The sequence below is a fragment of the Bubalus kerabau genome, chromosome 3 (genome assembly GCF_029407905.1).
Source record: "Bubalus kerabau isolate K-KA32 ecotype Philippines breed swamp buffalo chromosome 3, PCC_UOA_SB_1v2, whole genome shotgun sequence".
In the NCBI taxonomy this organism is placed as follows: Eukaryota; Metazoa; Chordata; class Mammalia; order Artiodactyla; family Bovidae; genus Bubalus; species Bubalus kerabau.
In genome coordinates this window covers 167,120,462-167,147,419 of record NC_073626.1, presented here as the reverse complement: position 1 = coordinate 167,147,419, position 26,958 = coordinate 167,120,462, and the positions used below count along the sequence as shown (strand labels likewise).

The window sequence follows — 26,958 nt, the reverse complement described above, 5'->3', positions numbered from 1 at the left end:
AGCTGGGAGTGCAAACGGGAGCATAGCTTACAATTAGCAGGTGCTCAAGAGACATTGGATGCCACGCTCTTATCAGAAAATATCATATTAGACAAACAGCTAAATTTTCATTTGCATGAAGCAGTGTTTTGACAAACAAAAGGATAGTGTTGAATATTATTACATCAAGTTGCCGGCTTTTGAACAATATTCAGATGAATTGTTTTCTCTCGGTCCTACTCTACAAAGTAGGGGTTGAAAAACTATGGTTCATGGGTGGCCTGTCACCTAAATTTGCATGTCTCATAACTAAGAATGGTTTTCATGTTTTTTTAAAACAGCACCCTATTTTATTTTCTTCAGAGACTTTTGTTAAATAGTTGAAGGGGAGAAAAGAATATTTTATAATCCATGAAAATTATATGAAATTTATATTTGGGTATCCATAAAGTTTTATTTGAACCCAGTGACCCCTTTTCATTCACCTGTTGTCAGTGGCTGCTTTCATGATATGGCTGCAGAGTTACAACAGAGGTACAGCCCAGGCGGCTCAGTGGTAAAGAATCCACCTGCCAATGCAGGAGACGCAGGTTTGATCCCTGGGTCTGGGGGATTCCCCAGAGGAGGAACTGGCAACCCACTCCTATATTCTTGCCTGTAAAATCCCATGGACAGAGGAACCAGGTGGGCTACAGTTCATGGGATTGCAAGAGTCAGACATGACTATCCACAAGTACGAGCAGTAATTGCAACAGAGAGAGAGGGCCCTAAGGGATTTACTATCTGACCCTTTACAGAAGAAGTTTGGGAAAACCCACTATACATTACAACCTCATTTGTTTTAGGGGTTTTCTCCTCTCCTTCTGTGTAAAGTGAAAAGTTAAAGTCGCTTAGTCGTATCCAACTCTTTGCTACTCCATGGACTGTCCATGGAATTCTCCAGGCCAGAATACTGGAGTGGGTAGCCTTTCCCTTCTCCAGGGGATCTTCCCAACCCAGGGATCTAACCCAGGTGTCCCACATTGCAGGCAGATTCTTCACCAGCTGAGCCACAGGGGAAGCCCAAGAACACTGAAGTGGGTAGCCTATCCCTTTTCCAGGGAATCTTGCTGACCCAGGAATCAAACCAGGGTCTCCTGAATGGCAGGCGGATTCTGTGTAAAACCCTTCCTTAAATGCCCTCTGCCACTGTGTGCTCCATCCACAGTCTGCATCACATTCAGAGGTGTTGCTCAGCAACAGCAAGGCTTCCATTTACCTGGCTAGGGTATCATTTCCCAGGCCCATCCTTGAGTGATGGGTAAGGATTCTCTGGGCTTCCCAGGTGGCTTCTCAGAATGAAAGGAGGGCAAGCAGTCCCAAGCTCCCCACTCTCCTTCCAAATGTCCTTTCTGGTTGTGCCTTATGGCTGGAAGAATCCAGCTCACTTCTGTGTTTCCACGTTACCAAGCACCCACACTGTAGCAGACATGATTCATCACTTGGTTTGTTTAATCAATATTTATTCAGGACCCACGAGGCGCTGAATATAGAATAGCACTTCCTAGACAAGAGAGACTGACAAGAAAAACAAAAGCCCCATGTTTAAGCAGTGTGTGCCCTAATATGGATGAAAACTAAAGTCGATTAAGAATGCTCATGGTGAAGAAATAACAAGAGACAAGGGCTTGATCTGGTCCTCGATACCCCTTAAAGGAGATAATTTTTTACCAGGGCAGTATTCCATGTACACTGCTGGCCCAAGCCATTATCATCCTTTTTCATTTGTATCCCCACATATAGCCTTTGACTGGTCTTCCTGCATCCTTCTTTGCCTTGCTTTGATTTATTCAAAGGAAGCTTCGGAAATACAATCAGATAATGCCATGGACATGGAACAGTGGACTGGTTCAAAATTGAGAAAGGAGTATGTCAAGGCTGTATATTGTCACCCTGCTTATTTAACTTATATGCAGAGTACATCATGTGAAATGCTGGCCTGAATGACTCACAAGCTGGCATCAAGATTTCCAGGTGAAAGATCCACAACCTTAGATATGCAAATGATGCCACTCTAATGGCAAAAAGAGAAGAGGAACTAAAAAGTCTCTTGATGAAGGAAGAAAGCAAAAAAGTTGGCTTAAAACTCAACTTTCAGGACATGGAAGCAACCTAGATGTCCATCAGCAGATGAATGGATAAGAAAGCTGTGGTACGAGACAGCAAAAGAGACACTGATGTATAGAACAGTCTTATGGACTCTGAGAGAGAGGGAGAGGGTGGGAAGATTTGGGAGAATGGCATTGAAACATGTAAAATATCATGTATGAAACGAGTCGCCAGTCTAGGTTCGATGCACGATACTGGATGCTTGGGGCTGGTGCACTGGGACGACCCAGAGGGATGGAATGGGGAGGGAGGAGGGAGGAGGGTTCAGGATGGGGAACACATGTATACCTGTGGTGGATTCATTTTGATATTTGGCAAAACTAATACAATTATGTAAAGTTTAAAAAATAAAATAAAATTAAAAAAAAAAACAAAAAACAAAAAACAACTCAACTTTCAGAAAACAAAGATCATGGCAGCGTTCCCATCACTTGATGGCAAATACATGGGGAAGAAGTGGAAACAGTGACAGCTTTTATTTTCTTGGGTGTCAGAATCACTGTGGATGGTGACTGCAGCCTTGAAATTAAAAGACGCCTCCTCTTCCCTAGTGGCTCAGATGGTAAAGAATCTACCTGCAATACAGAAGACTCAGGTTCAATCCCTGGATCAGGAAGATCCCCTGGAGAAAGAAATGACAATCCACTCCAATATTCTTGCCTGGAGAATTCCATGAACAGAGAAGACTGGTGGGCTATAGTCCATGGGATCACAAAGAGTCAGACACAACTGAGTGACTAACACTTTCACTTTTCTCTTTGGAAGAAAAGATATGACAAAGCAGGACAGGATATTAAAAAGCAAAGACATCACTTTGCTGACAAAAGTCTGTAGTCAAAGCTATGGTTTTTCCAGTAATCATGTATGCATCTGAGAATTAGACCATGAAAAAGACTGAGTACTGAAGAATTGATGCTTTGGAATTGTGCTGCTGGGGAAGAGTCTTGGCAATCCCTTGACCAGCAAGGAAATCAAACCGGTCAGCCCTAAAGGAAATCAACCCTGAATAGTCATTGGAAGGATTGGTGCTGAAGCTGAAGCTCTAATACTTTGGCTACCTGATGTGAAGAGCTGAGTCATTGGAAAAGACCCTGATGCTGGGAAAGAATAAACACAAAAGGAGAAGGTGGGGACAGAGGCTGAAATGATTGGAGGGCACCACCACCAACTCAATGGACATGAGTTTGAGCAAACTCTGGGAGATAAGGAAGGACAGGGAAACCTGGTGTGCTGCAGTCCATGGGGTCACAAAGAGTCAGACACAACTTAGCAACTGAATAGCAACAACAGCTATGCTGCACTACTAGTTAAAACTTTCCAGTGGTTTCCCATCGCCTTTAGAGTCAAATCCAACTTCTCATCTGACTTCTGATGTTGCCGAGTACTTATCTTCCAGTCCTGTTTCCCTCAGTCACCTAGCATTCTTTGTGCTCACTGAACCTGCCAAGTCCACCTGCTCTGTGGGGCCTTTATGCACCCTGCACAGGGACTTCCTATCTTTCATTCATGATTCAGTTCAAACGCTACCTCTTCAAAGAACCATCCTTGATTTCCAACCTACATCACCCCACTCCCACCCTGTGTCACTCACATCCCCTGTTTGCTTCTCTTTATAACACTTACCAGTGCCTAGAAATATCTCAATTTGCTTTTTCACTCCTGTCACATGTTTCTCACCATCAAAGAGTAAAACCTCAAGCAGGAATGTCCCTGTCTTGATCATGGCGAGGCCCCCAGCAACTGGAATGGCACTTGGCACCAAGCAAAGAGAAAACGAATAATTTATTTCATGAATTATCTTTCAGACACATGTAGATTTTTAATTTTTTATTTATTTATTTTTGGCTGTGCCATGTGGCATATGGGAGCTTAATTCCCTGACCAGGAATTGAACTCGCGTCCCCTGCATTGGAAGCAAAGAGTGTTAACCACCAGATTTGCCAGGGAAATCTCTTAGGTTATTGTTTTAGAATATAATTCTGAGTGCTTTTAGGAACCAAAAAGGCCATTCTGAAATGAAATTTGAGAATAAAGAGAATGAAGTCATTGACTTTGTTGAGATCACTAATATGCTACTTTCGTCTTTGACACATCTTAACCTTAAAAAAAACTGCACTAAGATCATAATCCTCTTCCCCAGAGGCTCATTCCGTGCAGTGACCAGCACTTAGCCGCCATCAACAAAGGCTGATTTCCTCCCTGTAACACCGTGTACTTATTCACTAGCTTTCTGTTACTAGGCAAGGGAGAAATCCATTCATATCTGTATTTTAAATACCCAACACAGCATCTGGCTCATGGGCATTCAGTAAAGATTGTTGAACATTGAATTAACATCGTCTTCTAGATTAAGAAACCAAAGTAGAAGTATTTTCCTCTTTCTTGGCCCATGAGGTAGAAGTACTTCCTCTGGTGTGCGGGTGCTGGAAGCAGGCAGTGTGATCTTCTGCAGTGCTTGCATCATAATGGTTTCTTGATGTGTTTAACTCATTCATTTCAAAAACACATATTCCTTCAATAATTGTGTTTGCTACTCTTGTTTTTCTCGTCTTTCTTTTTGAAACTGGTAGTGATAGAAACTGAAGACCAAAAAATGAAGAACTTAGTCACCAAATTGTGGCTTCACAAATAGGCAAGGAGAGTAGGGGAAAAAAACAAGAGCTAAAGAACAGTTTCAAGGACACACTGAATCATATTGTGGAGTGATTCCATTGAAGGAGAGGCTGATACAAAAAAGCAGAACAAAAAAGTGAGAAAGCCAGAAATGAGTTTCTTTCTGAGCGAAAGATACAGAAAGCCTGAAGTGGCATCATTTCTAGGAGATGTAAAAACCTTAAAGAAGAAAGTTCAGGGGTTCGAAAGCAATACCGATGCTGTGGAAAGGCCACCCTATCACCTGTATTTCCATCCTGCCCACCCCAGCCACACTGCTGTTTCGTCAGTTTCCTGACCCAGTTTTCTGTGAGCTCTGTTGTAGACAGCAAGGACACCAACATGACCAAGAAGCCAGCTTGAAAGGTTAGACTTTCAGCACTGGTCAGTGGCATTCTCAAACTCGTAGGTTTACATTACACTCCAAAATAGCCTGTTGAGAGAGTTGACATGATCTTCTCAAATCCTTTCTTCATATCAGTAGTTCAGAATTAGAGTCTCAGGGCTGACAAATACATCCTGCATTTTTTATGATTTATTAGCAGAACTTAGTCAGTTGTGATTTAACATTTGTTCTTTCATAGAATGTTTTTAGCTATAAAAAGCAGCCTGGTATGTGGGGACTTCCATGCTCAACCACATGGGTCATTTTGTCAGAGGAAGCAGAAATACAGACCTTAATATGTCTTAAATGGAAAAGCAGAAAAGCTATGAGTGTTTATTTTCTTCCTCTTTCGTCTCTTACTGAGACACAGCCTAACATTTTATAGGAATGTCAACCTCTTTTTAATCCTTGGTTTCTTAGCCTGAAATCAGACTTTAAATGGCTCTTGGTGTTCATGCAAGAACACTGTTTTAAAAGTGAATTTAAAATTTAAAACCATGAAATTTAAAAGCTAAGTAAGAGTCTTTGTCAAACTAGATTATTCTGAGTTAGAATATTCCTCTCATTTACAAGCTAAGGAAGCTGAGATTTGGAAAGGCTCTTGTTCAAAGATAAAGAGTAACTATGACGACAGAAATCAAGCATAAGCACCTTGATTTTTGCTACTAGAGTTTCTGTCGAAACAGCGTGCTCTGAGCCAGCTGCTTCTTATAAAAATAAGGTGCATGATTTGGGAGAAATATTAACCCCCTGAATCCCACAGTGAGTGGTACCATTGTAGTATTGCAGAGAAGGGGTTCTAGAGGGCTTACTTCAATTCAGTAAAGGATATGTGAAAATGAGACTGCTCTGGACTTGATTGTACTAGGAATATATGTCCATATAAAGACTTTTGTAGGAATATTCATAGCAGTATTATTCATAATCCAAAGTGGAAGCAACCCAAATGTTCATCAACTGAAGAGTGGATAAACAAAGTGTGGTATGTCTATACAGTGGAATATTATTCAGCCATAAAAAGGAATAGAGTACTGATACATGTTATAACATGAGTGAACCTTGAAAACAACCCAAACGTCCATCAAATGAAGTGGATAAACAGTGTGGTATATCCATACAATGGACCAGTATTCAGCCATAAAAAGAAATGAAGTACTGATACATGTGGGTGAACCTTGAAAACATTATGCTAAGCAAAAGAGGCCAGTCCCAAAAGAATACCCGTGGTATGATTTCATCCACATGAAATGTCCACAGTAGGAGAATCCTTAGAGACAGAAAGCTGGTTACAGTTGCCTAGGGCTGGGTAGAAGGGAGAAAGGGAGTAACTTCTAGTAGATATGGAATTTCTTTTGGAGGTGATTAAAATGTTCTAAAATTAAGTAGTGATGATGATTGCATAATCCATGCATAGACTTAAAACTACTGAGTTCATTTTGAAAGGGTGAATTTTATGGCAAATCAGTTATATTTCAATAACACTGCTATTTTAAAGATAAGGATGTTTTGAGGTGTTAAGATAGGTGTGATGTAGGTGGTCAGAGATAGGATACCAGAAAATCATAAAAACACATGTCTGCATTCAGGTACATCATTCTTTAAAAAGAATAACAATATACCAGAGCCACAATAAAGAGCATGGCAGTACATTTCATTTGTAGTAATATTTTATTGCCAAAGGGGATTTAATGTGGCTTGCTTACAAACAAACAAAACCACACATGTGAAATGACTGGCTGAGTTAATCACTAGCAAAGCTTATGAGTCTAAAATATTCTATAGTTTAGCTGCAGACTTCATGGGTGATACAGACAGTAAATGATATAGTTCAAAGAAGAGAAGATGCATGATGGATGAATTAGAGAGAATTTTCAGAAGAACTGATATCTATATCAAGCCTGAGATTAGGAAAGAACAAGGTAAAAAGAAGATTTATGAAAGGAGAAGGAAAATGGGCAAGTCATGTGTAGGCATGAGCCCAGAATGAAGGAGAAGTGTGAGCAGCCATTGGAAATGATGCCATGGCGAGTTGGCTGTGGGGGATTGTCTTGTGTCTTGCTTCTGTTTGCTCCCCCATGAATCCTTGTCTGCAGGCCTCACAGGGATCAGGCTGTTCCCCTATGCTTCCTGGCGAGTGAGCTCAGACCACAGCCTCTGAGTCCTTGCTGAGGGCAGACCCCGATGCAATACTATCTTTCTATTGTTGGAACACTGTGATCTATTAATACTCAGAGTTTTCCATACATAAAATGTTTTGTCCTTACTTCCTTGGAGGAAGTGAGACACATTTTGGAGCCTAGAAAATGAAGCACAGAAAAAAGGAAGTGACTTGCTCAGTGGTTTGCTTGTCCAAGAGTAAAAAGATTTTGAAACAGATTTCCAAAGTTCCCTAATTATATACTTAAATACTATGGTGGATGAGTCACCAGGCTTGACCTGGTTATTTGATGACGAGGGTCCAGTTATGGGCAACTGCTCACCATTTGTGCATTTCCCATACAATTTAACTTTAGCAAAGCAAGAAGGACCTTTCCCTGAAAGCACATTGAAAGTATTAATGTGAAATGCTCACCTATTAAAAAAAAATATTAAAATCACAATACTCTTCTGAATGGGGTAAAACTGTATTTCCAGCAACAGATGTAGTGTTAAATGTCTGCTCTCCTAGGATAAAAAGCAGTATCAGTGTTTTAATTTGAGAAATTTAGGTGAAGACTACTTTAAAACACATGCTTAGGTTGGAATTGACGTGAAGTGTTAGTTAATAGTCCTTATTGAGGGGACTGTTGACTTCTCAAGCTCCACTTATGGGTTACTCTAAACACCATCATTTTTGTCCACTGTTTTTGAGCAGCTGGGATCAACAATGCTGTCAGAAGAATCTTTGCTCAACTCCAAGATAGGAAAAGCAACTTCTTTTTTAGACTCTTGACAGTGGCCTTTGGCCGATTGAGAAATGGCCGCTGTGTGCTTGGAATGACGACTTCTGCGGTCCCCAGCAGAATGGTGGCTGTGGCGAAGCCACAGAGACGACCCGCTACAGAGTAGAAGGAACCGGAGCGTGTCAGGGCCGCAGTGGAGGGTGTCTGAATGTCATGGACCTGAAACTACACACACAGGCCCGCATGTCTTGTTTCATAAATAAAAGGACAGTTTTTACTTCCAAATGCCTAATCTCTGGACAATAGGCCCCTTATAAGACTCTACCACCAGAAGAGGAGCTTGGCTGAGCGCCAGTTGAGTCTCAGCTCCGTCTCATGCTATTGAGCTCTACTAATTGTCGACCAGAGGGTTTATAAAAGAGAACAGGAAGTCTGTTGTGGCCAAGGCAATTTGTAGTGGTCTGAAAGCATCTAATTCTCAGAAAAGAAATTCTTTGTAGCCATGTTAATACCCTTAACAAATATGACTCTGTATACTTTTCTTTTTATTTGATCAATTTATTTTTGCTTCAACAGAGACACATGAAAGAAATTAAAAATGAGCAAGATGGGGATAAGGGATGAAGAGGTACAGACTGTTATGTATAAAATAAGCTACAAGGATATATAATACAATACAGGGAATATAGCCAGTATTGTGTAGGAACTATTCATGGAATATAACCTTTAAAAATTGTGAATCACTATGTTGTCCGCCTGTAATTTATATAATATTGTACATCAACTGCACTTCAATTAAAAGTGAAAAAAAGGGATAAAAAAAAAATGAGTAGAAGCTCTCCAATTCTTAAAGTTGAAATTTTAAGGAGGCCTTCTGCTTTTTCAAGTAAAGTCTCCAATATTATGGCAAACTATAACTGAGGTCAGTAGTGTCTTATTATACATTCCTTTTCTTGTATCTGTGTACTCTGTACAAAGTATTAGATTTGCATGTTGTAAAATATTGTTGTATATTTCTCATGTGGTTACATGAGAGTGGCTCAGCTCTAACTGCCTTAGTAAAGAACTGACATCATCTCATATCTAGAGGTCATCAGGAATCATACATAACCATTGTACATATTATTAATTTTTATTACCCCAAATTCAATGAACTTCCAATCATACATCAAGTGTGAGCATTACCCTATGTATTTGGGGCCCTAATCTTTACTCTGGTAACATCACAAATCAAATAATAGTGTGATTATCATTACCGGAAACCCAAGCCCACCTTCCAGAAACCTACTATAAAGGAAAAAAAAAACAATTTCTTAAACCAGCTCACTATTCACTCTATTGAACTATACCACAGAGTACTGATCTTAGTGGGACAACAGGCTTATGGTATAACTAAACAGGAAACTAAACTGCAGGTCCCTTCACTGTCCATCAGATTTAGAGTATTTTAGAGAAGATATTATTTTTTTAAAGGCAAGAAATCAATAAGAAACTGTTGTGAATAATGAAAAAGAGGAGTCTTGTTTTAATATAAAAATTTTATTATAAAATAATGATTGAAATATAGAAAAATTTTTGAATTAGAGGAAAAAAATCCTTAATCTTGCCAATAGACCACAGTATGCAATGTTCCCTGGAAACCAATCAAGTTACATTGTGTATCTGCAAATTATCTGTCCAAACAGGAAAGACGTTATCCCCAGATAATTGAAATCCAGCAATAATCCCCAAAGCTCACTTCAGGCACGGATTCTCATCTTCTACTCCAGCCTCTCAATGGAGTTTGTTTACTGTTTATTTTCTAACAGAGTAAATAACATAAAAGAAACAATTTGAAAGAGGCAATTCTAAAGGAATAAAAATGTAAAATCTAAGTAACAGTAAGTCCTACATTGACTCCCGAAATGTAGGATTACTATGATGATGCAAATTCGTGAAGTGTTCCGTACTTTGGGGGCTTCCCAGGTGGCTCTGTGTGTCTATGTTAGTTGATCAGTCATGCCCAACTCTTTGTGACCCCGTGGACTGTAACCCACCAGGGCCCTCTGTCCATGGGTTTCTCCAGGCAAGAATACTGGAGTGGGTTGCTATTCCTTCTCCAGAGGATTTTCCCAACCCAGAGATCAAACCCACGTCTCCTGCATTGCAAGCAGATTCTTTACTGTCTGAGCCAGATGGCGCTAGTGGTAAAGAACCCTCCTGCCAATGTAGGAGATACAAGAGACCTGGGTTCAGTCCCTTGGTTGGGAAGATACCCTGGAGTAGGAAATGGCAACCCACTCCAGTATTCCTGCCTGGAGAATCCCATGGACAGAGGAGCCTGGTGGGCTACACTCCATGGGGTCACAAAGAGTTGGGCACGACTGAAGCAACTTAGCACACACACGTTGGCCCCAGCATGCTTCACATAGGAAGTAATTGTTCCCTGTATGTGTATCTACACTTGGCTTGAATCAATAGCCATGGCCTCTGAACACTTCCAAACTTCCTTCACACACTGCAGTCAACACACTGACAGAGAGGCTCTTTATCTTTCAAGATGAGCTTTTATTTTTGCCATATGATGTATCTTGAATATAATTTTCTCATTATTTTGTGTCCCTTGATCATGTTACATTCACATGACGTTCTTCTTCTTTCAGGGTCCAAACTCCATCTTCCCAATATGCACATACATACATGCACATCCACACACTCATTCACTCACAGATACATTCACACACCACACTCACTCACATGTGACACACACTCACCATGCACATACACACACGCACACTATCAAATACAGCCTACCTCCATGCATAATCACACAGACACTACACATACATACACACACACCAAACACATATCACACACACATACATTCACACACACATACACAACAGGCAACCACAGACACATACCACACACACTCAACAAGTAAATATTTGAGCACCCAGCCAGGCACCGAGGTTATAACAGTGAACAAAACAGACCAGATTTCTTTCCCACCAGGAGCTTATATCAAGAGTAAAGAAAAAATTGAAGAAAATATGAGCCTAGGATTAGAAGATAAGGAATGATTCTGCCCCTGGTGGCAGAATTGCCGTTGCCATTGTGAACCCAGAAGACTAAATTCCCTGGACCCCTCCCCTTCCCATTCTGTGAAAGTAAGGACAGATTTTGAGAGTCTCATCTACTTAAATAATTAGTCTAGGAAAAATGCCCTTTATCTGTTGTTGTTGTTTAGTCACTAAGTCATGTCTGACTCTTTTGCAACCCCGTGGACTGTGTAGCCTGTCAGGCTCCTCTGTCAATGGAATTCTCCAGGCAAGAATACTGGAGTGGGTTGCCATTTCTTTCTCCAGGGGATCTTCCCAACCCAGAGACTTAACCCATGTCTCCTTCATTGCAGTCTGCACTTCATGTAGAACAGCTCAAATGAATCCTGAAAGTGAAAATGTCAGTAGCTCAGTCATGTTTTACTCTTTGAAACCCCATGCTCTGTAGCCAGCCATACTCCTCTGTCCATGAGATTCGCCAGGCAATAATACTGGACTGGGTTGCCAGTCCCTTCTACAGGGGATCTTCCTGACCCAGGGCTTGAACCTTAGTCTGTTACGTCTTCTACATTGCAGGCGGATTCTTTACTGTCTGAGCTACCAGGAGATTGTGCTATATGATTTGTAGGTTTGACAGTGTACAAAATAAAAGATCCCAACTGTTGGTACCATGTATGCTAACAGACTCATCATCCCAGCACCCCTGTAATCACCAAGGAGAACAGAATAAAAGAAGCTGGTGGCTGAGGTTGCAAAGTTACATGGCATCCCATAAGATATATACAGAGGAAACAATCTGTGCATTACATTTTAAATGTTTTCTTTGAAGAGATACTTTATCCTTTTAGTTGATGTATATTCATTTAATAAAAATTGGTTTGTTTAGCTTAAAGTTGAAGATGTTTTATTTCTATGAAAATAAAGACACCAAAAACATGACTTATTTTCTTCAAGGTCTAGATTTACTGAATACCCTTTCTTCTCTCCCACCCTATCTGTGGCTACACACACGCAGCTTCTGAAAGACACCAAATTTACCCTGTGAATATTCAGAAGATTAGTCAAAGTAGCATTGACACATTGCTGATTGTGTAGGTTTTCTTTTTCATTTCAAATGTATTTTATCATTAGCAGCAACAAAGGTACCAATATAAATAGTCAAAATATACAGATGCCCAAATTTTTGTTTTCTCCATGGAAGGAAACAGCTTAAAATTGTGAGCTCCACAGAGAAAACAGTAGTCTGTAATATCATAATCTTCCATTGTACATTGGGAATACATCCCAAGATGCCTAGTGGATGCCTGAAAGTGTAGATGGTACTCTATAAATACTATTTTTTCCTACAAACGCATACCTGTGATAATGTTTAACTTATAAATTAGGCACAGTAAAAGATTAACAAGGGTAACTAATAGTAAAATTGAACAATTATATGATAATAAAAAATATGTGAATGTGGCCTCTCTCTCACAATATCTTCTCATACTGTACTCACTCTTCTTCCAGTGATGATATGAGATGATAAAATGCCTAGGTGATGAGATGAAGTGAGGTTAATGATGTAGTGACATAGTATTAGGCTACTATTTATTGACCTTCTGACAATAAATCAGAAGGAGGGTCATCTGCTTTAGGTGATCCTGGATCCTGGAACCCTGAGAAGGTCAATGAGAAAAGATAGTGGGGGCAGGCAGAGTGGAGTGGCTTGAGATACCATCATACGTCTCAGAACAGAACACTAGAAGTTTCCATTTAATATTTTTGGACCCTGGTTAACCACAGGTAACTGAAACCACAAATAAGGAGGGACTAACTGTAATGCTCGGAGAAGGCAATGGCACCCCACTCCAGTACTCTGCCTGGAAAATCCCATGGACGGAGGAGCCTGGTAGGCTGCAGTCCATGGGGTCGCTAAGAGTCGGACACGACTGAGAGACTTCGCTTTCACTTTGATGCATCAGAGAAAGAAACGGCAACCCACTCCAGTGTTCTTGCCTGGAGAATCCCAGGGACGGGGGAGCCTGGTGGGCTGCCATCTATGGGTCGTACAGAGTCGGACACGACTGAAGTGACTTAGCAGCAGCAGCAACAACTGTAATGCTCCCTGGTGGCTCAGACAGTAAAGAATCCACCTGCAGTGCAGGAGACCCAGGTTCTGTTCCTGGGTCAGGAAGATCCCCTGGAGAAGGGCATGGTAACGCACTCCAGCGTTCTTGCCTGGAGAATTCCATGGACAGAAGAGACTGGTGGGATCCGGTCCATGGGGTTGCACAGTCTGATACAACTGAGCGCTACTGACTAATGCTTTCATACTTGAAAGTGTAATGCTACTAGTGATGACCAAAAGAGGTATGAATCTTCCCTCATAGAGAGTAAATTGCTAAGAACTATGGAAGTTTCTGTCTTCTCTTATCCTCAAATACTGAGATCTAATACACTTTCTTACTGTGTCTTGGGTATAGTGGTCTACACAGTGCTTTCAAGTTGGAAGATTTAATTCCCTTTCCTTGTTCTTCTCAGACCACCACAGTATCTTGGGACATCCGAACCTTGTATTCAACAGTACCTGAAGATGCAGAGCACAAAGCAGAAAATTTACTGGTGAAAGAGGTAAATGCAATGCTTCCAATCCATTATTTTAAAAAGTTTTGTTTTCCCCTATGTAGTTCTTAATGCAACTTATTATTTTTGCTGTCTCCCTCTCTTTTTCAATAGAGAATTCCAACTGCAGTTGTTAGTTAATGTCTTTCAACCTTTATTACTTACTTCCTGTGAATCATTTTTCATAGTCTGGTGACCATTTGAGTTCTGGAACTTTTAAATTTTGTTTTTACTTAATTTAAAATCCCCACATTGAGAAATAATTGAGTATTCCTAACAAAAAGATTTTGGAGAAGGCAATGGCACCCCACTCCAGTACTCTTGCCTAGAAAATCCCATGGACGGAGGAGCCTGGTAGGCTGCAGTCCATGGGGTCGCGAAGAGTTGGACACGACTAAGCGACTTCACTTTCACTTTTCAGTTTCATGCATTGGAGAAGGAAATGGCAACCCACTCCATTGTTCTTGCCTGGAGAATCCTAGGGATGGGGAAGCCTGGTGGGCTGCCATCTATGGGGTCGCACAGAGTCGGACATGACTGAAGTGACTTAGCAGCAGCAGCAGCAGCAACAAAAAGATTTAATTTTATTTTACTTATTTGGATTGACTTGTAGGAAATGCCATATTATGTGAGAACTTTGGATAACAAAGTTTTTAAGAGAGATATTTCAAGTATTAACTATGGAAATAGTTTATGACTTCACTGGTAGCTTAGTGGTAAAGGGTCTGCCTGCCAATGTAGGAGACACAAGAGACACAGTTTTGATCCCTGGGCTGGAGAATCCCCTGGAGAAGGAAATGACAGACCACTCCAGTATTCTTGCCTGAAGAATTCCATGGACAGAGGAGCCTGGTGGACTATAATCCACAGAGTCGCAAAGAGTCAGACATGACTGAGCACGCACACACACACATAAAACCATTTGGACAGCTTAAAAGGACTGATAAATTCTGTTGGTGTGTAGCATCTATCTGCATTTTGTTGGTGTGTGGGTTAATCACTCAGTTGTGTTTTACTCTGCAACCCCATGGACTGTAGCCCGCCAGTCTCTTCTGTCCATAGAATTCTCCAGGCAAGAATACTGGAGTGGGTTGCCATTTCCTTCTCCAAGTTGATATAAAACTGCTTCTTCTAGCCAGACTACAGGCAGCTTTGGGGCAGGGATTGGATGCACACTTAACAGCTATTTCTCATTTGTTTGAAAGTGAAAATGAAAGTGTTAGTGGCTCAGTTCAGTTCAGTCCCTGAGTCATATCTGACTCTTTGCAACCCCATGGACTGCAGCATGCCAGGCTTCTCTGTCCATCACCAACTCCCAGAGCTTACATAAACTCATGTCCATCAACTCAGTGGTACCATCCAACCATCTCATCCTCTGTCATCCCCTTCTCCTCCTGCCCTCAATCTTTCCCAGCGTCAGGGTCTTTTCAGATGAGCCAGTTCTTCACATCAGGTGGCCAAAGTATTGGAGTTTCAGCTTCAACATCAGTCCTTCCAATGAACATCCAGGACTAATCTCCTTTAGGATGGACTGATTGGATCTCCTTGCAGTCCAAGGGACTCTCAAGAGTCTTGTCCAGCACCACAGTTCAAAAGCATCAATTCTTCAGCACTCAGCTTTCTTTATAGTCCAACTCTCACATCCATACATGACTACTGGAAAAACCATAGCTTTGATGAGATGGATCTTTGTTGGCAACGTAATGTCTCTGCTTTTTAATATGCTGTCTAGGTTGGTCATAGATTTCTTCCAAGGAGCAAGTGTCTTTTAATTTCATGGCTGCAGTCACCATCTGCAGTGATTTTGGAGCCCCAGAAAATAGTCTGACACTGTTCCCATTGTTTCCCCATCTATTTGCCATGAAGTGATGGGACTGGATCCCATGATCTTTTCTGAATGTTGAGTTTTAAGCCAACTTTTCACTCTCCTGTTTCACTTTCATCAAGAGGCTCTTTAGTTCTTTATTTTCTGCCTTAAGGGTGGTGTCATCTGCATATCTGAGGTTATTGATATTTCTCCTGGCAATCTTGATTCCAGCTTGTGCTTCATCCAGCCTAGCATTTCTCATGATGTACTCTGCATAGAAGTTAAATAAGCAGGGTGACAGTATACAGCTCTGACTTACTCCTTTCCCAAGTTTGAACCAGTCCATTGTTTTCCAGTGAGTCAACTCTTCACATCAGTTGGCCAAAGCATTGGAACTTCAACTTCAGCACCAGTCCTTCCAATGAATATTCAGGGTTGATTTCCTTTAGGATTGACTGGTTTGATCTCCTTGCTGTCCAAGGGACTCTCAAGCATCTTCTCCAACACCACGGTTAGAAAGTATCAGTTCTTCAGTGCTCAGCCTTCTTTATAGTCCAACTCTCACATCCATACATGATTACTGGAAAAATCATAGCTTTGATTATATGGACCTTTGTCAGCAAAGTGATGCCTCTGCTTTTTTAATACCCTATCTAGTGTATTAAATACACTTCCTTCTGAAAAATCTTTAACTTTGTTGTTCAATTTATTTCCACATATTTTGTACTATTGTTGCAAAATTGTGAGTAGACTCCTTTTCGTACTATTTATTGCTGATATTTTTTAAAAGCTACTGATTTTCTAATTTAAAATTTCTTTTTTTCTAATAAGTATATTGTTTCCTTAATTTTTGTCTTATTGTCTAATATCTCTAAAACAATATTGAATAATAATTCCAATCAGGCATCCTGTTTTATTCTTGATTTGATGTTTTATGATAGTTTCAGAGACAAAAGAAATGTCTAAGAAAGGTCTTTCTGGTCTTTATCATGTTTAAGAAGGACCTTTCTCGGTCTCCACAGTGTTTATAAAGACTGGATACTCAGTGTTACAAAATTCATATCCAGCCTATTGACATAATAGCTTTTTTGCTTGAATTCAGTGCTGCAATAGAATTAATAGGTTACTGTCCTGTGAATACATACTTGTGTTTCTGGTTTAAACTTTCTTGTTCAAGTTGTATTTCTACCTTAATTCTTGGCTGCATTAGAATTGCTAATTTTTTTCAAATTTTTGCATTTATATTCATGAGTGAAATTTGGCTCTGGTTTTCTTTTATTTCTTTGGTATTAGAGAAATGTTAACTCTTAAAAGTAGACATTCTCCATCTTTCTCTGCCTTCTGAAATTAAAAAAAAAAAAATAATAAGCCAGTGAAAGAAACCAAGTATTTGAAACAGACCCAAATGCGTATGGTTACTTGATAACTGGTAAATGTAGCACTTCAAATTCCTGGTGAAGGGTGGGCTGGTCTACAAATACCACTGGGCTATCTGTTTTGGACAAAAGTAGTTAGGGCTGTATCTAACAGTACATGTGAACATTAATTCCAGATGAATTTTTAATATCTTAATTTCAAAAGCAGAAGCTGTAAAAACATAGGAAGACATTTTAAAATGAAAAGTTATGAAACATGCATGCATTTAACAAAGTCTTGAATTTTTATGATGAATGGTGCCATCAATAAACCCAAAGAAAATGGTTAATTTATTCACAACTCATATATCTTTTCCCATACTCCCCCACAGACATTCCTAATACACAAAATTCTATAAATTAATAAGAAAAAGGTAAATAACCCAAGAAAATATGAGCACAAAGAAAGGAGCAGGAAATTCAAAAAGAGCAGGAATTTTAAGTTGGCCCAGAGGAATGTAGAATTGCCAAGCTACACTTGTAATCATAGAAATAGAAATTAAAAAAAAAATGATGTATAATATCTGAATGAAGAAATGAGAGTAGGCATATAGGGAGACAAACACTATCACATAATGCTTCTAATTCTCACATGTCTGTGGCATTTAGAGATATTCAAATGTGTATAAATATGCAGCATACATTTTAGAAAAACAAACACTAGAACATAAAATACAATTACAAGCATGAGTACAGTGTGCATGCGTGCATGCTTAGTTGCTCACTCATGTCCGACTCTTTTCAACCCCATGGACTATAACCTGAAAGATTCCTCTGTCCATGGGATTTCCCAGGCAAGGATACTGGAGTGGATTGCCATTTCCTTCTCCAGAGGATCTTCTCAACCGAGGGACTGAGCCCGAGTCTCCTGCATTGGCAGGAGGGTTCTTTACCACTGAGCCACCAGGGAAGCCCACTTTGTAATATCAGCTGATATAAGTGGGGTTGAATATGTTTTGGCACATCTACATTTTATAATAATAAGTAGGCAATAAAAATTATACACATTTAAGTGCATTAACTGGAATGCCCAATGTATAGATTCTGTATTGTTGTGGTTACAAACAAATTTTTTTAATAAAAAATATTTTGAAAAAGTTAGAGTGTATCTAAAAATACTGCCAAAATTGGAAGCAACTTGAGTCTATTCCATAAAATTGTCTCCAAAAGTTAAAATCCAACTGTATACTTCTAGTCATTAGGTAGTCACTTTAGAGACTTCATCACCCTAAACTTTTCTGTTGTAAATCTCAGGACAGAGCATCTGTCTTGACAGTGTGAATGAATCTTCTTACCATGTTTTTCCCACTCTTGTGGATCTAAAGTAGAAGAAAGTGGAAGAAGCCTGGGAAGAAACTCTTATTCCCTGCTAATTTTTCCGGATCACTAGCAGTGAAAACCCTGTGAAGATCCCCATAGTTGAACTTGTTTTTAAGGATGGAGATAAAGAGAAAACTTATGCCTTGGGATAGAAGACGAACATCAAATGATGATAAGGGAATATGAATAGTCGAACCTGGAGACAGTAGATAAGAAGAAAGGGGTCCCCAGAGAGCTGGGTTAAGACTGAGAAATAACCCCAGAGAAGTAGGCTGCCAAGAAGTCTTGACCTCAGTAGCTAATAATCATTATTGACTAGTTACTCTGGGCCAGATACGCTTCTCAGGCCTTTCCTTGCAGTAATTACAAACATACGTTTCATCAGCAGCAGCACCTTCTAATGATGAGGTAACTTTCATAGAAAAATTAAGGAACGTGTCCAGCATTATACAGCTGGGAATAGACGGGTCCAGCATCCCAACCCATGCTGTCCAGCCCCTAGCCTCTTAACCACGATGCTGACTGCCGTGTGTGCTTTGCTATAGCTGCCCTCTGGAAAGAACACTTGCCTCAGTCTTCACCCTAACAACCCCCTGTAGCTTTGTAATCCTGATGCCTGTAGTTATTGGACCATACTTTGCAAAACATTGACTGAATTTTTCCAACCAGAGTAAGCCAGCCCTGAAGTGAATTCACATTGCCATTTTTGTAGGATTTTGTAGAAACACGTGTTCCCCTTACAGTGGCTGCTGTATTGCACTAAGCAACCTTTTTGATCCACCCTGTGCTCAGTTGCCCTGTTGCTCCCCAGTAGGTGGCAAGGATAAATACCCTGATTGCTAGGCAACAAATTGGCATGAATCTTATTTAAACACCCCAAGTTCAACACTAATGTTGCATTCTGCCTCTCTACACTCTACTTTCGACAACTCTGAGCCTCTTAGGAAAGGTGGTGAGCATTCTTTCCTTTTTCAAATCTTGAATAACTTTGTGCTTTAATAAAATGAGTGATCTCTTCCTTTACTGTTTAATCTGTTATTATGTCTCTTTTGTGTCTATGAAATGTAAGGTTAAGTATTCCCCCAGACACGAGTATAGGTGTACTTCACATCCACTAAAACACTTTACAGTTATGTAAAACTAACATGAGTCAGAGTTCGGCAACATTCTATATATAGGTTAGATATGTGGGTATGTATATGTATGTATACGTATATATATATGTAGAGAGAGAGAGCACTTTATGTTACAGAACTGCTACCTCATTTTAAACCCTACAGAGCAGGTTCTGAATGATCAATAACTTGCCCACATTCACACAGAGTGGGAATTAACACCATGCTTTTACCCACTTTTACCTCTGACCCTTTGAAAAACACCTTTAAATCATGCTCTTAATATCCTGATCTAATGGGGCTATTTTCACTGTGTACAAGGGAATATATCCTTCATTTAGACAAAGATTTCATCTTTCTGCCTCAGTTTCTCCATCTTTAAATGAGGATATTAATAATCCCAATGCCATGTTTCTAAAAATAAATATAGCAATAGTATGAAAACACTTGGAACATAACTGGGAACCAATGTCTTTATCTGATCCTCATAAATAGCCTAAAATCAACATCTGTAACCATAAAAATTATAAAAGACTTCCATGATAAAACAAGCACCACTTCCTTCCACTGGAAGGTCAGGGGAGCAATTAAAGGGATCTATAAATAGGAGGCAGACTTCTCAAGCAAAACTTTTACAGCAAAGTTTTCATTTTAATGTACACAAAACATTAGTTAATGCTAAGCTCTTGGTTTGGTCTCTCTTAACAAAGAAGATGAGCAAGTAGAGAATTGAGAATAATATAGTGACTCAACAGGGAGCAAGAGTCCAGGGACCACTTCATCTGAATAGCTGGGAAATATAGTAAGTACTAAGGTAGCCAGTTACTCTGCCAGCAAAGCCTTTTGTGATTTCTAGAAATCAACCTGCATCAGGAGTAGACTAACAATGAAGTGAGGCATAAGTCATGAATTCAAGAATCCAAGTTTCACTTTGGTCAAGACATAAAACACTCATAGATTTAAGAGTCGTGGAAGCATTAAAAGAATAGAAGCAAAATATCTATATCTACATCTGTATCTGAATACACACACATATACAGTGATTATGTACCGTCCTCATCCAGAAAGTACTAAGTTACTGAGACAAAGAAAAGTTCAGATTTTTAAACAGGGTTTCCAGACCAGCAATAATTGAATTTTCCAGGGGGAAAAAAAAATTATAAAAGAACCCAAGATTGAATAGGGAAAACAAACTAGATTCAGAGAAGACAGAATAAATGTCATTGAAATCGCTAGGCTTCTATAGCAAATGCACAATAAAAACCAGGAAAAAGTTGATTAAGATCAGAGCAGACACTAATTTCACATAGGCACGGAGTGTTCTGCAGAAAGCCGGAACTGCAGGATGTTCATGGTCACAAACACCCACAAAGTTCTTTAACTAGCTAACATCCACAGAGTCTGCCTTAGAAGAGAATAATGGCATGAAATATTCCCCAAGATTTTTTTGGCCATGGGGAAATTCTGCTTCCCCCCTGAGTATCTTGAGAAATGTCTCTCAGAAATGCCGATGTAAATCTGATGGAAGAAAATCAACAGGAATTGGGGGCATGGTAGAGTTCAAGCCAGAGAGACTATTTTAATAGCCTAGCTGGGTTAAAGATCTGTACTAACGTGGCAGATAATGGTGGTAATAGTAAAGAGCTGTTAAGGAGATAGAATTCATAGGAGTTGGTGATGGAAAAGAGAGAACTGTGTTTCCGATGACGTCCACATTTTTGGCTTGGGCTATTAGCTTGATAGTTGTGTCAGTAATTTAAATAAGGTACCCAGAAGAAAGTGCAGATTGCTCAAGCAGAGATGGATGAAGAAAATAAGATGACATCTCTGGGTGACATGCAGAGCAAGAGATTCAACAAGATACATACATAGGTCTCAATATAGTAGGAAGGGGTGGGCTCTGGCTCTGGCTTTAAAAATTGAAACTCTGAATCTGGAAGAGCTTGCCCAGTAATGCCACGAGGCAGGTCCCTGAGTGACATTCCCATGTAAAAGGCTGGGAAAGAGAGCCCAGCACAAGAAGTGGACCAGTGGACCAGGAGGTAGGAAGAAAACAAGGAGAAATGATTTCTCAGAATCAGAGAACTGTCAGTAGCGAGAGTGAGGCAATGATATAAAACACCAATGATGTGTCGAGATTGGGTAATTCACTAGATTTGGTAATTGAGAGTCACCAGTTGTTCTTTAACAGAGCAGTTTCGTAAACTTTGATCACAACCTGAATGCTGCTGGGTGAACTCTGAAGAGAAGCAAAGTGTGTTATCTTGTCAAAGAAGGTATATGTTTGTCCCTTTACCTAGGAAGTGCCTTGAGAGTAAACCCAGTAAAAATATTGGAACTCTTCAGGTACAATGCTGAATCTTGAAGTTAAAAATAGTTCAGTAGACTGTTAAATTATGTACCAAAATATTGAAAATGAAATTTCTTTCTCTCCTTCTTCCTCTTCCACCATCTGGACTCAGATAAGTGGCGTTCAGTTAATTCACAAGAAAATTATGAATAGTCAGGATAAAAGCTGCATCATGTTGAGAGAAGATTTTAAGCAACACGGGTCCTAGCATTTCAAGAAAATTATGGGGAAAGGGAGATTAGCCTTGATTTTAAATGTATTTCATGCAGTGTCATTTTGTTAACTGAAAGAAATATTTCTAAACAAAATGAAATGCATCTTGTCAGACAATTTCATTTCTTTTATAGTTAAAATAATTTTATGTATTTTATCTTTAATTTTGAACTGTATATTGTGTACTCTTGATAAAGAAACCATTCTTTTGACCAAAATGCCTTTGTACTTTATACAAATAATTTGAATCTCATATGTAGAATAATGTGCAATTAAACTTACCGAGAAATAAGAATAAGTCTTTCAATAAATAATTCCAGAGTTTCTTTGCATGTATAAATAAATTAAGTAAAAAAATGAAAACTGTTTTCTGAATCTGAAACATTGGGAAGAAAATGAGTGGTTCTAATGCATTCATTAACCTTGGACCAGAGCATAGTAAGCATGGTTTTCTTCAGTCTAGAACTAGCTCCTCTGCTCTGACATCAGGGGTACATGCACAGTTTGTAGTGCTGGAGAAGTGTCCAAGGAGTCCCTTGGACAGCAAGATCAAACCAGTCAGTCCCTTTGCAGGCAGACGCTTTAACTTTGGAGCCCCAGGGAAGCCCCAATCCTAAAGAAAATCGACCCTGAATATTCACTAGAAGGACTGATGCCAAAGCTGAAGCTCCAGTACTTTGGCCACCTGATGCAAAGAGCCGACTCATTGGAAAAGACCCTGATGCTGGGAAAGACTGAGAACAGGAGGAGAACGGGGTGACAGAAGAGATGATTAAATAGTATCCCCTCCTCAATGGACATGAATTTGAGCAAACTCTGGGACGGGGAAGCCTGGCATGCTGCAGTTCATGGAGTCGCAAAGAGTAAGACACGGCTTAGCAACTGAACACACTGGGGGAAACACAACTATAAAAAAAACACCTCTCCAAATTGAAAATAATTCATAATATTTTCTTAATAAAAGTAGTGCAAATAAAAAGATTTTTGTTTCTGTTTGAAGAGGCTCTTAATTCATTAGTGAAGGTCTTGCTGGAGGTTAAGGGAATTTTATATTGTATGTACTTTTTATAAGTATTTTTATAAGTACAGCCATATTTATTTTGCAACTTCAAGAATTTAATGGAAAAGGATATCAAAATATGTTAACCTGTATATAGGCCTAGTTTATATAATGATTTTTTTCTATCATGGTCAAAATAAAATGCATCACCCAATTTATTTTTTTTTTCACACTAAATGTATGATAGTAAAGCTCAGTGATAAAGAATCTGCCTGCCAATGCAGGAGATGAGGGTTCAATCCCTGGGTCAGGAAGATCCCCTGGAGAAGGAAATGGCAATCCTCTCCAATATTCTTGCCTGGAAAATCCCATGGACAGAGGAGCAGGGTGGGCTATAATCCATGGTGTTGCAAAGAGTCAGACACGACTGAGTGCACACACATACAGAGATAAACATATGAATGTTGATTAAGGTAAATTCAAATTAATCTACTCTTTAGTGGCATTAGGATAGAATGTATATAGAAAATGCAATTTAAAAACAATGAAATCAAAATTCTTTGTGTTTTACATTAACCACCCTGAAGAAACGTATTTCCTAGTTGTTCAATTTCCTAGAACAGTAGTCTTGTTTCCAGACATGCAAGTGTTAGTCACTCAGTCATGTCCAACTCTTTGTGACGCCGTGGACTGTAGCCCACCAGGCTCTTCTGTCCATGGAATTCTCCAGGCAAGAAAACTGGAGTGGGTTGTCATTTCCTTCTCTACCAAATATGCAAAATGGTTCCAGTTCTAAATTGACTTCCTCTAGACTTCTTCACAATGAGAGTCATCCTATGTTTGGTGGTAAGTGAATAAAGACAGAAATATAAATCAGAGACCCTGGAATATAAAAATAAAAAAAAAGATTCTTCATAAGTTTGAACCTAACATTTCAATTGCATTGAATTACAATATAATTTTTGAATTATATGAAAAGAATGATTAAATCATAATTTTATCAAAGGTTTTTTGTTTGTTTGTTTGTTTGTTTGTTGTTGTTGTTTTTTAGTACCATCCATTTGTTATGTCCTGACAAAATACTTGGGATAGCTAGCTGGAAAATTAAAGTGTATTCCCCCAGATTAGGCACAGGTATGACTTATGAAAGTCTAATTTTAAAGTTTGTTCAGTTGCCTTAATGCAGCACATTTTGAAAAGAAAAGCCAAATACCTTGATTCATTTTCAGTTTAGAATCAACCAAGACAGCAATTTAGGCAACTCTATAATTCAAACAAAATAGTTTAAAAATTATTTTCACTTATGGTTGGCCTTTGCTATGATATTCTGTTTTACACTGTACAGACATATTTATATACATAGCAACATTATCTAATATCAAATAATATTTTTAAAAAACCAGACTCAAAAAACTAATAAGATTCTATCATGACTTCTGAAATTGAGTCAGATCTATAGTCACATTTATTTTCTCCAAACTCATTTCCATTTCTCTCTCTAGAGTGTAGTATAAGTTTTAAAAGATCATTTGCAGTTCACCTTATTTTTATAGTGCAGAAATTAATGATTTAATTTTAAAGGAATATATAATGTGATCCACTTAAATTTTAAAAGAAAATACCTTTTCCTTTTTTTCTAAAATACTGATGCATTTATTGGGTGACCAATATCCTGATTTGCAAGAAGTTTCACGTTCTATCTGTTGGCCTGGCCAATAGCATTTCTTTTTACTTTGAAGTGCCTCAATGTGGACAATAAATTATCCAGCCACTCTTTCAATACATAATTCACCTGAATTCACTTAAATTCATGATGCTGCATTTTTTAACATTTACAAAATAGTCATAATTATTTCTAAACGTTATAAAGAATGGCATTGATATGAAAATTACCACCATCATTTTACACATACCGATTCATCCCAGTGGTAAGTAAGGGCCAAAGAGAGCACCTTTTGTGGTCACATAAACCTTCCTGGCAAGGCAGTAGTTATGTAATTAAGTAAGCCTCTATAGCCAGGAAGAAAAATAATTTTCAATCTAAAAAGCCATCTATTGCCTGCTTATTACTCTGTAGTCATAATCTAATAATCAGCCTTTTTAAGAGCTGGACAGATTACATTGCCAAACTCAAATTGCTATTTGAGGTAGGTAACATGATTTGAATTGATTCTGATGATTTTCTAAGTTCAGTTCAGTTCAGTCGCTCAGTCATGTCTGACTCTTTGCTACCTCATGGACCACAGCATGAAAGGCTTCCCTGTCCATCACCAGTTCCCGAAGCTTACTCAAACTCATGTCCATCGAATTGATGACGCCATCCAGCCATCTCATCTTCTGTCGTCCCCTTCTTCTCTGGCCTTCAATCTTTACCAGCGTCAGGGTCTTTTCCAATGAGACAGTTCATCGCATCAGGTGGCCACAGTATCTGAGTTTCAGCTTCAGCGTCAGTCCTTCCAATAAATATTCAGGACTGATTTCATTTAGGATGGATTAGTTGGATCTCCTTGCAGTCCAAGGGACTCTGAAGAGTCTGCTCCAACACCACAGTTCAAAAGCATCAATCCTTCAGTGCTCAGCTTTAGAGTCCAACTCTCACATCCATACATGACTACTGGAAAAACCATAGCTTTGACTAGACAGACCTTTGTTGGCAAAGTAATGTCTCTGCTTTTTAATATGCTGTCTGGGTTGGTCATAGCTTTTCTTCCAAGGAGTAAGCATCTTTTAATTTCACGGCTGTAGTCACCATCTGCAGTGATTTTGTAGCCTCAAAAAATAAAGTCTCTCACTGTTTCCATTATTTCCCCATCTATTTGCCATGAAGTGATGGGACTGGATGCCATGATGTTAGTCTTCTGAATGTTGAGTTTTAAGCCAGCTTTTTCACTCTCCTCTTTCACTTTCACCAAGAGGTCTTTAGTTCTTCTTCACTTTCTGCCATAAGGGTGGTGTTATCTGCATATCTGAGGTTGTTGATATTTCTCCCAGCAGTCTTGATTCCAGCTTGTGCTTCATCTAGCCTGGCATTTCGCATGATATACTCTACATATAAGTTAAATAAGCAAGGTGACAATATTCAGCCTTGACATACTCCTTTCCCGATTTGGAACCAGTCTGTATTCCATGTCCAGTTCTAACTGTTGCTTCTTGACCTGCATACAGTTTTCTCAGGAGGCCAGTCAGGTGGTCTGGTATTCCCATCTCTTTAAGAATTTTCCATAGTTTGTTGTGATCCACACAGTCAAAGGCTTTGGCTTAGTCAATAAAGCAGATGTTTTTCTGGAACTCCCATACTTTTTCAATGATCCAGCGGATGTTGGCAACGGATGATTTTCTAAAAAGGGAAAGAAAGGGGAGAAAAATGAAATGTTTTGTTTACAGTGTTTTAGGATACCCTTTACAGTTGTCCAATCTTTTCTAAAGTATTTAGATCTTTAGAACTTTTAAGGTGTCTTATTTAGTTATTTCTAAGGGAAAAAAAAAAAAAAACATGGAAGATTCATTCATTAAAAATATGTATTGAATGTCTCCTATCAGTAAAGGCCCCATGCTGGAGTTGGTATCCTCCCTGCTCTTATAAAAGACCATGCCTACTTGAATAACACTGGAGCATCATCTCAGTTACTAAAATTCCCTGCATGAAGCTGGGACCCTAATGTTTTCAGTTCCTAGGCAGACAACATGTTAAGGACATAGTCATATTGTCACTCAGGTGGACTGATGGATTTCAAGGCCCCCTCTAGAGATTCTGATTCAGTGAATCCCCTATAGGGCCCAGGAACCTGCATTTTAATTAGTAACCCCCATGGACACAACACAGTTTAGGAAACACTATCCTAATGGTTTAAAAGCCTTTGGCCAAGTTGACCTGACTCAAATTTTTGTGTATCTAAAAAAATTTAACAGGCAGAGATGGCAAGATAAAGGCTGAACAAGCAAATGTAATCAATGAATAAAATGTGAACCAGGGCATTGCTGTTTGGAAAAATTAACCAGTTCAACAAACTTTTGTTGGACATTCAGCCTTCATCTTTGAAGCTGACT

At 39.2% G+C, this 26,958-nt stretch overlaps 1 protein-coding gene across 3 annotated transcripts in view; it reads left to right on the top strand.

The window, feature by feature from the left end:
* DOCK10 (dedicator of cytokinesis 10) overlaps positions 1 to 26,958 on the top strand; it is a 305,174-nt gene that overhangs the window by 133,278 nt on the left and 144,938 nt on the right. For all 3 annotated transcript variants that reach the window (XM_055573609.1, XM_055573608.1, XM_055573607.1), the window contains exon 3: positions 13,611 to 13,700. In XM_055573609.1, coding sequence (XP_055429584.1) covers positions 13,611 to 13,700 — 90 coding nt within the window. The remainder of the gene's footprint in view (positions 1 to 13,610; positions 13,701 to 26,958) is intronic.